Source organism: Rattus norvegicus, chromosome 7 (genome assembly GCF_021556685.1).
Source record: "Rattus norvegicus strain SHRSP/BbbUtx chromosome 7, alternate assembly SHRSP_T2T, whole genome shotgun sequence".
Lineage (NCBI taxonomy): Eukaryota > Metazoa > Chordata > Mammalia > Rodentia > Muridae > Rattus > Rattus norvegicus.
In genome coordinates, this window is record NC_141540.1 from 131,294,183 (window position 1) to 131,306,389 (window position 12,207).

A 12,207-nucleotide genomic window follows, 5' to 3' on the forward strand; every position below is an offset into this window, starting at 1 on the left:
TACATGTGTATATTGTAGACAGAGTCCTACAAAAACATTCTGAGTAAACAGCCTGTCAGGACGCCTCAGTTGAAGTTCTGTATCAAACACACTACTTGGAAAGGGAAATTATTACCTAGTTATAAACAGAGGATAATGAAATCAACAGGAAATCAAGAAAATAGAAATTTGAATTATATACTGGAAAGACTTTTAATTACTGTTTCTGGTACTGAGTGTTCTGTTAGCTGAACTAGCAAATTTAGAAGTAGCTTCACATTTAAATAATCATAAAAAAAACAAAGAAAAAGATCTTGCACGGGAAAATAAATGTAGAAGTATTTAAAATTTACTTTCACTGAACACTTATAAAAACAAAAGCTATACATATAAATGTTTTCTATGTTCATTAACACATGTTTTAATCCACATGATAAACTAGTTTTCTCTAAGTATAATATGTGAAACTACGTCTGAAGTGAGATTTGTCAATTTTAAGAATTAAGTTTTAATAATTTGCACATTGGAATGGTTTTACTTCTGAAAAAATAGATTTAATTTTATTAAAAATATCCTTTGTCTAAGCAGAACATTTTTTCATTAAAAAAGCACCATTAGATGTGTGATAAGCTGAAATCTTATGAATATAATTTTTTTTTTTTAGAAAAATAAGAGAACTCAGGGAACACACAGATCCATCAGAAGGACACAAGACATTAGGACTGACGAAGTTCTGTCTGCCTGATAACTTCTTCCTCACCTGGGAATAACTAACAGTTATGTTTAGAATGCCCTTTAGAATTTCTGTGTGGATAAACGATGTTCAGATGCAAAGTGCACACAACACTGACATCTCCAGCCATCTCTGTTATAAACACAGAAATAGTGGAGCAGGCTTAAAATTCATTTCCTTTGCTTCCAATTTCTAAGTAATGTTTTTCTCATTAACTAATGTTTTATTTTGTACTGTTAACAACAAACAAAAATAATGAGTAAAACAATATTAAAACTAGATAACAGTTAAGATCTCCTCACTCTTTGAGACTTAGGCATGAGTTCTTATCATAAGTTGCTCCTCTCAGGCCTGTGAGGTGGATCACCCCATTGATAGATCAGGAAACTGTACATGTTACCAGAGCCATTAAGTATCACATGATTTATTTCTTGGCAAGGGACTCTCAAGCATCTTCCTAGCTAGTAAGTTTTCTTGTAAATGCAGACAATACAATATCTATCACAGGAACCCAGAATCAAGCATTGATCCATAAACACACTCTGGACACACTCATCTAGTCATGGCTGGCAAACACACCACACTGAAACACTTCACTGAGGTGTAGACCCCAAGGACCTAAGAATATCATGGTAGGGGAGAATGCCATCCCCTCCCCCTCATCCAAAGCAAACAGTTTCCACTCAGTTCTATAGAAAATACATTTGTTAAGTCGGGTTTCTAAAACATGCCATTATCCTACGCTGTTGGAAGAAAAGCAAACTTTTATAAAAGGCAAGGAGGAAGCAGAAACTAATTCATATATTAAACATAAAACACAAATGGTTATCAAATTAGTTTTGAAATAGAACATCACACCCATCTTTAAAATATCAAGTATCGTATCCCATTGACTCATTTGAAGATCTCTGAAGGAAATAACAGCACAGAGAAGAGCATCAGCCGGACACTGAGTGGAGTCGAGGACACACCTACCTTCCGTCCTCATTGCTTCGATAAAATACAAGGAAAGGATCTGACTTCCCAAAGAAATCCTTCTTATCCAATTTGTTTGCACAGAACTGCATCAGGACGGCATCCTAAAAACAGAATTAATAATGCAGCTCAAAATCTGAGAAAGAAATAGCTAGAAACTACAGATCACAAACGAGGTTTGACAAGAAAACACATTTGTTACTTGGATGCCAGCAGCCAAGTGTCAGGAGCTGTAGAGGAAAGGCCATTACTTATTGAAGGAATAAGAGGCATTCAAACGTCCTGGAAACTTCATTCAAATGCCAGACAACTAGGATTCAGAAAGCTGCCCTTGCTGCTACCCACACCCAAATGATCACATGCCAGATGACTCCAGGTTTTCACTGTCACACTGCCCTGTCTTCAGCCACATACATCATTACAATTCCTGATGACTCAGGACCTATTTAATGATCATCTGTGACATGGGAAATATTTAGTAAGCCGCTCTTACAGTCTAGTTGGGAGAAATTAGTTATAATACAGAAGCAGAGCACGATGTATGAAAACTACACTACAATCACTTCTTTGGTGCTTGGGTTCAAGAAAAACAAAGCACCTTTCTTCCAGTGTGCAACATACTTATACATTTGTAACTCTTCCAGGCTGGACATTGTAAGTGTATTGCAAGCACTTAAACTCTGAGTAATCTCAAGGTACTATCGGGCTATCATTCGGAGGACATTAAACACCATTAAATGGAGCAGACTAAGTGTTTTTTTTTTTAATGGTAGAAAATCTATAAATTTTAAAACCCAAGTCAATACGTTGAAGGCTTTAGTTTTTTGTGCATGTGAACTTCATATAGAAGCATTGAATCTATATGACTCTTGTTCTTCCCTCCTCCAACTTCTGTGTCCTACCCCTCCCTCCCCAAATATATATATATATATATATATATATATATATTTTAAATTATTGTTACAAGTATACACAAATGTCCTTACATGTATAAAAGCACATGCCTACGCATTTATGTAGCTCACTGGGTCTATCTTGCATTACTCCTTTGCACATATGCTCAGGGGCTGACCACTTGAAAATAGACAAAATATGAGGCAACTCATCTTGAGGAGAAAATAACTCTCCTTCTTTTACAGCTATTGATCGCTGGTAGCTCTTCCTCTAGCTGGCGCCCTGACTGGTGCTATCACTAAGACAGTCTTGTTTAGGTTACCATATTGTTGGAGTCCCAGTATTTTTCGTATGACACCCATTTACCTGAAAATTTAGTGATTTCATTTATTTTTTAGTACAACTAAGTAGAGTTTCATTATGCATTTGGATCACGTTTTCACTGTACACCGTGGGTTGAAGGACGGGCGAGCTATTTCTACTTCCTAGTTATCGCGGACACAGCAGCAATGAGCATGGCTAAACAAGTGTCTGTGGAGTAGAGTTCCAGGTCCTTCGGGTATGTGACAGGGAGTCTTGTAGCTAACTCATAGGCTAGTTCTGCCTTTAGGCTATTGCTGAAGTTTACCTAACATTAACAATTGTGTTAGAAATTTTATGTCAACTTGACACAAGCTAAAGTCATCTAAGAGAAGGGAACTTCAATTAGGAGATGGCCCCAAAAGATCATGCAGTTAGGGAACTGTCGAGCATTTCTTAATTTTTGAGAATGCTCTATGCTGATTTCCATAATGGCTGTACAAGTTTGCTCAGAGCAAATGAGCATCCCTCCGCCCCCGATTTCCTCAACATCCATGCAAACATCTGTTGTCAGTTGTTTACTTGACCTTGGCTATCCTGATCAGGATACGATGAAATCTCAAGGTAATTGTAATTTTCATTTCTCTGCTAAAGGCGACTTGCACTTTTTGAGATATTTCTTAGACATTTTTCGCTTCTCTTCTTGGGAATTCTATTCACATCTATTTCCCGTTTTTAATTGTGCCATTGATTTTTCTTGAATCTATGTTTTTTTGAGTTCTTCATATAGTCTGGCTATTAATCCTTCATCAGATGTATAGCTGGCAGAGATTCACTACCATTCTGTGGGCTTCCTCCTCAGTCAATTAAGAGTTCTCTTTTGGTTTTACGTGGTCTCATTTGTCAATTGGTAGCTTTAATTCCTGTGCAAATAAAGTCCTATCCAAAAAGTCATTTTCTATTCCTTTTGGGTATTACATTTTCCTAGCATTATCAATTTTGCTGGAAATTTTATTTCAATTTGATATAAGCTAAAGTCATCTGAGAGAAGGGAAGTTAGAAGATGCCCAAAAAGATCATGCAGTTAATGAAGCCTGTAGAGTATTTTATTAATTAGTCATGGATTGGGGATAGCACATCCCATTTGTAGATGGCGCCACTGCTGGGTTAATGTTGCTTCTGGATTCTGTAAGAAAACAGACTGAGCAAGCCAAAAATGGCATGTCAGTAAGCAGCACTCCTCCATGACTTTTGTATCATCAGCTCCTGCTTCAAGTTCCTACCATGCCTGAGCTCCTGTCTTGACTGCCTTCAATGATGGGCAGCAGTGTAGACGTTTAAGCTGAATAAACCCTTTCCTCCCCAACTTGCTTTTGATCGTGGTGCTTCACTCTGTGCATAGTAACCCTTAACAAATATGCCAGTGTTTCGGGTTTCTCAGAGAGGCCTTTTATCCACATGGGCTGATCTGTGTGTAGAGTGTGAGATATAGCTTTGATGTAATTATTTTCAATGTTTGCCTTCATGGCCAAATACAAGATGGCTGCAGTTACGTGCACTGATGTTTGGGCCTTCTGTATCGTTCCATTGATCTACATGCCTATTTTCGTGGCACTGCCATTTATTTTATTACATACTATCTGTAGCGTAGCTTGGAATACGGCATGGTGATCCTCTAGCATGGTTCTCTTGGCTCAGAATTGCTTTATCTATCTAGAGTGTCTTGTGCTCTCATGTAGAGTTTAGGACTTTTTGTTTCTTTATATGCGGAGAATGTCGTGGGAATTTTCATTGGGATTGCACTGAATGTATAAAATGCTTTTAGGAGGATAGTGGTTTTCATATTAATTATACCAACCCATGAGCATGTGACCTTTCTATCTTCTAGTGTCTTCCTGAACCTATTTCTTCAGAGATTTAAAGTTTCCCTTACAAAGGTCTATTGCCTCATTGGTTAGGATTATTCCTAAATGTTTCTTTGTTGAGGCTATTAGGAATGGGAGTATGTGCACCATCTCTCTCAGGGAGATGATTGTCTGGATATGAAAAGTTTACTGACTTTTGTGACTTGAGTTTGTATCCTACTACGTTACTCAAAGTGCTATACATAGTTTCTGAGGTAAACCTTGGGTTTTCATATAGAGTTATCTAGAAATAAGGATAATTGGACTTCTTTTTTTTATTTATATCCCTTTATTTCCCTTCTTATGGCTGGTTGCTCTACTTAATCATTATACTAAAAATGAGTGAGGATAGTGGACATTCTTGTGGACATTGTTGTTGATGAATTTTTTTCATTTTATGATGATGTTAGCGATGTGTTTGTCTTATATGGCCTTATCATGTTGAGTATGTTCCTCCCAGTCCTCTTCTCATGTTTACCATGAAGGCATACTGATTTGTTAAAAGCCTTTCCTGCATTTATTTAAGATGATCATGTGATTTTTGTCTTTGAGTCCATTTATATGATTTATTGCATTTTTTGAGATACATATGTTGAGGCTTCCCAATATCTCTCCAATAAAGCTGACTTGGTCATTATGGGTGTGATCTTTTTCTGGAGTTCTCAACCAGTAGGTTACAACCAATTTGGGGGCCACATAGATAATCTATATATTAGATATTTACATTATGATTCATAACAGAAGCAAAACTATAGTTATGAAATAGTAACGAAAATAATTTTATAATTGGTGGTCACCACAGCTGATGAAAGGCATTAAAGAGTTGCCGCATTAGGCAGTTCACAAGCCACTGTTAGACATTGACTGGTATTTTCAAGTTGTTTTTTTTTTTTTTATATATTTGCAGATAGAGACCCACTGTTTTCCTTTTTTTGTTATACTTTAGCTGGTATTATTATTAGAGTGATATTTCATAGAAAAAGTTTGGAAATGTTCTCTCTGATTCTTTTCTTTTTCTTTCTCTCTCTCTCTCTTTTTTTTTTTTTTTCTTTTTTTTCTGAGTAACTGAGTAAGTGTTGTTTGTAGTTTTTGGAAGTTTGGTAGAAATCCGCTTTGGATCCAGCTGGGCCAGGCTTTTTAGTCAAAAGGATTTTATTGTTGCTTTAATCTCCTTTTTTTATGGGTCTGTTTAGGTTGTTGATCTAAGAAGCCTTGGATGAATCTACAAGTTTTTCACCTCTTTTATATTTTCTATGTTACCAGAGTGTAGGTTTTTTGAAAGTATTCCCTTAAATATTCTGAATTTCTCTGGCATCTGTCCCTGTTTGTTTCTAATTCGGTGAATTCAGGTCTTTTGGTTAACTGGGCCAAAGGGTCTGTCGATCCTCTTAATCTTGTCCAAGAAGTAGCTCCTAGATTCACTAATTCTTCATATTGTTTTATTTGGTTTTCTTTCATTGACTTCTGTTTATTATTCCTTGCTGTCTACTGGGTTTAGGTTTGGTTTGACTTGGCGTTGGCAAAAATCTTAGGTTGCACCATTAAGTCATTATGTGCGTGAGTGCATGCATGCGCATGTACACACATGTTTATGCGTGTGTGTGTGTGTGTGTGTCTGTGTGTCTGTGAGAGAGACAGACAGAGAGAAAGAGAAAGGAGAAGGGGGGTCTATTTTCAATTTCAGGATATCTCTTTCTTTCTTGACTTCTTCATGGGCCCAATCACCTTTCAGTGACGTGTTGTTTAATCTCCATGAATTCATGAAATTATTACAGATACGTTTGCTATTGATGCTTTAAGCCCTATAGCATTATGGTCTGAGAAGATGTGTAAAATTATTTCAATTTTTTTAAAATTTGTTTTCTGTTTCCATCTGTATTTATTTTTGGTTCTTTTTTTTTTTTCTTTTTTTTTTTTTTCGGAGCTGGGGACCGAACCCAGGGCCTTGCGCTTCCTAGGTAAGCGCTCTACCACTGAGCTAAATCCCCAGCCCTGTATTTATTTTTGGAAAAACCCCTTGGGCGGATGATTAGGATGTACACTCTTTGGTGTTTGAGTGAAAAATTCTGTAGATTTCTGTTGGGTATATGTGATGAATGATGTCACTTCATTCCAACTTTTCTGGTTTTTTTGGTTTTTTTTTTTTGTTTGTTTGTTTTTGTCTAGATAACCTTGGTGGACATTGGAAGTTGGGTATTGAGGCCACGTAGTAACAGTGTCTTGAAATTGAATATGCCTGATTTTGGTCCATATATATTTAGTATTGTAATGTTTCTTGGTTAATTTGGCCCTTGATCACAGTGAGGTGTCTTTCTTAATCTCTTCTAATTACTTGTAAGTTGACAGCTGTTATCTTTGATGTTATGATAGTAAGACCTGCTTGTTTCAGTATTCCTTCACATCTTTTCTCTATTGTGACAATCCTTGAAGGTGTTTTTTTCATATTCCTTTGCTTAGGTGATCCAATTCCTCTACTGTATCTTCAAGTCTTGATGGTGGAGGTGCTATTTCTAAAAGCAGCTAATTCTACTAGAGGGTAGCCATGTGGATTGAGTACATTGGAAAACCTGTCGAGAGATATCAGGAGAGCAGAACCACTGCTTTACATTTTAAACTTTGGTGAGGGACAGCAGGTCAGCTGCAAATATGACTAATTTTGCTATTTTTATTAGAGTGCTGATGACAAATATGATGCCACCAAAAGACTGAGCTTTTCAATATTGTTAGAAAGACACAAATAAAATTATTTACAAAAAGTAGTAAAGATGTGCTAAAGTGATTTATTTCTCCCCTGTCAATACATCTGGTAGAGTTACCAGTGCTGCTCCAGTGATCGCACATAAAAAAGTGGGCTTGTAAGATAGATAGAAGAGAATGTAATTGCCACAGAAAATCCAAGCTGAATTGAGCATTTTTGCATAGTACATTGAAGACCTTTTATGCCGAAAAGTCTTTTAAATGCACAGAATCATGTAAATCATCAACACTGATTTTCCGAAGAACCAAAGGATTAAACTGTCACCAATTCCAGAAATTTCTTTAAAGTGTTGGCACTCACAATTATCACATCATATATTCGGATGCTGGAAGATGTCTAGGTAAGACCAAATGTGGACACTATTTAAGATTTATGACTCGTTAACAAATCATTTGAAGTTCGAAAGAAAATTTCATTTTATTATCAGAACTTGACAATGAAAACTAGCTTCAAGTAGTTTGCAGTTTTGGTAGAGTAGCCACTCATTTGAGTTGAACATGAATCTCCTCAAGATGAAGACTTGTTGAAGAAAAGTTTGACAAGCTCTAATGGAGGCAAGCAATCTTAGGCACATTGGGAGGTTCACTAAACACCACCCTATGAACAGTGGAAAAGATGTTGCCTTGATTGATCCTCTAAGCTTTTAGCTTCTCCTTCTAGGCGATCTCCTTTCCTTTGTGTTGGCTGCCAACACCTGGAAACACCTTCTACCATGTTTTCCAGTGGTCACACTAGGCTTGGACATGGGTGGGTAATATTCACTATTCTTCCAGTCCTTCATGATTCTCTTTCTAGTTTTCCCCTCAGCCTTGTAGCTTTCAGGTAGGTGTCCCTGCTCATGCCCTATGGATTTCACTTCTTGTTACAGATACAACTTAGCTGTTTCCCGGAGATCCTCTCAGCCTTCTCTTATGGCCATATCTATTCCACCGATACCCAGAAACACATTCTACCTGGGACCCACAGAGACTATGGTGAGCTGGGACTCAGGTGGGTGATTTTTGCTTTCCTTCAGTTTCTCCAATACTCTCTGACCAAACTTATGCTTAATTCCCATAGCAACCTGATTCAGGAGCTCCTTCTCCCCCAATTCCATTCCCTGGAGTCCCCAGCTCTTGTTGTATAACTAGAATCCCCCTGGCCCTTTCATTCTTGACTCACTAAACTTATTCCTTATCCTTTCACACCCTACATACAGGAGTTTCTCCTCTCACCAGGCCTCTTCCCTGGGGACTCTGGCATGTGGTGTGTGGACCCGTTACCTCAGACCAGTTCATACCCATAACCAATCTCACCTGTTCCTCTTAGCTCGTTTACATTCCTTCCTGCCATTTAAGACCTACACATAGAGACCCCACAGCCTTATCTAGGATTCAGAAAGGGCATCAAGAACCAAGGATTGGAATGCCCACCCAATAAAACAAGACCATATATAAACACCTGGAAATACCTCAATATTTAAAACACCAGAAGCCTAGGCCAAAATACAAACACAGATACATGAACAAGAAAGACAACATGCCTTACCAGAACTCAAGATACCCTATCAGAGGAGACCTGGGAAAATGCAATGTCCGTGAAGCACAAGACAAGAACTTCAAATTAAGAAATGTCCAACAACCTTAACAAGGATATGAATTTATTACTTAATGAAGTCCATAAAACAAACAAAAAGGCAAAAAAGAACAGTTGAATAAAATAATGAACATGATTCAATGCATGAAAATAGAATTTAACAAAGAAATAGAATCATGAAAAAAAATACCCTGAAATTGCAAATAAAAGAAAGAAAAAGAAAAGAAAAAAAATGAAGTCACACAAAAACACCTGGAAGTAAGCCTTGTTTATAGACTACAAGAAATGGATACCTCAGTCAAAAAAAAAAAAAAGTGCTAAATCTAAAATTACCCAGCGCAAAAAATTCAGGAAATCTATGTAGGATGCTAAGAAAGGATCAAATCTATGAATAATAAGAGAAATGGGAAGAAGCCCAGGTCAAATGCACAGAAAAATATTTTCTACAAAAATCACAGAATCAAGTTTTCCAACCCAAGGAAGAAGGTGACTATCAAGGTACAAGAAGCAAACAGAATACCAAATAGACAGGACTAGAAAAGGAAACTTCCCCAAACACATAATAATCAAATCACTAAATGTACAGAACAAAGAAAAGGTATTAAAAGCTGCAAGGGAAAAGACCAAGTAATATATAAAGGCAGGTCAATTAAGATAACAGTCAGTCTCTCAGTGGAGAGTCTGAAAATCAGAATGACCAAGATGGATCTTCTACAAACTCTGAGAGATCAAAAATGTTACCCCAGATTACTACATTCACCAAAATTATTGGTCACAATAGATGGAAAAAAATAAGCATTACAAAATAGAACCAAATTCGAGCAGTGCCTGTCTACCAATAGGGCTCCACCGGAGGTACGGAAAGCAAAATCTCACTGTGGAGAGGTTGACAGCACTCAAGAAGACAGCACAAATAAATAACTCCAGAGCGCTAAAACCAAAGAGAAGAAAAATCATAAAAATAAAATAATAGGAATCAATAAACACTGCTCATTGACAACTCTCAATATTGACAGTTTCGTTGTCTTGTTAAAAAGACACAGACCAGCAGATAGGATTTAAAAAATAATCTATGTTTCTACTGCATCCAAAAAAATACAACTTACAATCAAGGAGAGGAATCAACTCGGAGTAATAGGATGGAAATGGTATTCCAAGATAATTAACCCAAGAAACAAGCAGGTGGAGCCATTTTAACATTTGAGAAAATAGACTTAAAACCAAAGCAAATCCAAAGAGAAGGAAAACAAAAAAGATGGGAAAGTGCACCACATCTCATCAAAGGAAAATCACATAGGATATTGTGATCCTAAACATGTACCAAACACAAGGGTACCCAAGTCCATAAAAGAACCACTAAACCACATATGGGCCCTCACACAATGTCAGTGAGTGATTTCAACACCTTACTCTTGCCAATAGACGGGTCATGCAGAGAGAAACCAAATAGAGAAATGTTGGAACTATATGATGTCATGAATCAAATGGACTCAAGCAGAGATGCATAGAACATTTCATCCAAACACAAAAGAATTTACCTTCTTCTTAGCCCCTCATTAAACTGTCTCCGAAACTTACCATGTACCAGAGCAAGTCTCAAAAGATACAAGAAAACTAAATAACACCCTGCACCCTATCTGTCCACCAGGAATTAAATCTGAATATCAACAACCACAGAAACAACAGAAAGCTTACCAATTCGTAGAAACTCACTATTGAATAAAAAGAAAAAAGAGAGAGAGAGAGAGAGAGAGAGAGAGAGAGAGAGAGAGAGAGAGACCAAACAAAAGTCAAGGAAATTCAAAACATTTTAGAATTGAAAACACAGCCTGCCCAAACCCGTGGAACATAATTAAGGCAGTTTGAAGAGACAAGTTCATAGCACTAAGTGCTTATGTCAAAAAAATGACGAAGATCTCGTTTTAGAAATTTAGCAGCACACCTGAAAGCTCTAGAAGAGTATGAAGAAATAACACCACAAAGAAGCAAATGGAAAACTCGGGGCTGAAATCAATGAAACAGAAACAAAACAAGCTAACAAAGAAGCAAAAAGGAGTTGGTTCATTGAAGAAACAACAAAATTGACAAACCCTTAGTCAAATTAACTAAAAAAACACCGGGAGAAAAATCCACATTAATACAATTATAGATAACAAGCAAGACATTACCATAGATACTAAGGAAACACAGAGGATCATTAAGGCGTTTTAAAAAATCTGTACTTAATGTATGCAGCCTGTCATATTTAATCAAGATCAAATAAGAAATTTAAACAGACTCATCACCACTTGTGAAATCAAAAGTCATTTCCACTAAAAGTTTCTCAACCAAAAGTAGGAGAGAAGAAAAAAAATTATAAACTCACATCCATAATTAACACAGGTGGGAACATTCTCAATAAAATAACTGCAAAGCAAATCTAAGAGCACATCAAAAAGATCAATAACCAGGATGAAAATGGCTAAATCCCAGAGATGACTCAACATGTGTAAACAATTACACACAACCCCATAACCTGCCCTACGAGTAGACGAAAGACGAAAGTCATAGGACACTAAATTTTATAGAAGAGAAAAAAAAAAGCCTTTGAAAAAGATCCACCATTCCTTCTTGATAAAAACCCTAAGGAGACTATGAACCAAGGGACATACCTCAACCTAGCAAAGGCAGTTTACATCAAGCCCACAGCCAACATCAACATAAAACAAGAGAAACTCTTGAGGAATTTAGACCAAAACCAAGAGATAAGGATGTCTACTCTCTCCACACCTGTTCAACATATTACTTGAAGTCTTAGCTTAGAGCAATAACACAACTAAAGAGAGTCGAAGGAATTCCAATAATAAAGGAAGAAGTAAAAAAATTATTTCTACTTGCAGATGATAGGATAGCACACATAAGTGACCCTAAACATTCCACTGGGAATCTCCTACAGCTGATAGATATTCTCATCAAAGTAGCAGCGCCTTTCACAATCATCTCAAAAGTAAAATATATTTTGGGATAAATAATTCTAACCAAGCAAGTAAATGACTCATATTAAAACAAACAAACAAACAAAAACAAAAACACTTAAAATTGAAAAAAAA

General features: G+C 36.7%; 1 protein-coding gene across 4 annotated transcripts in view; it reads right to left on the bottom strand.

The window, feature by feature from the left end:
• Window positions 1-12,207, bottom strand: part of Cpne8 (copine 8) — a 174,024-nt gene that overhangs the window by 71,954 nt on the left and 89,863 nt on the right. For all 4 annotated transcript variants that reach the window (XM_087558325.1, XM_087558326.1, XM_087558324.1 and 1 more), the window contains 1 exon segment: window positions 1,688-1,791. In XM_087558325.1, coding sequence (XP_087414451.1) covers window positions 1,688-1,791 — 104 coding nt within the window.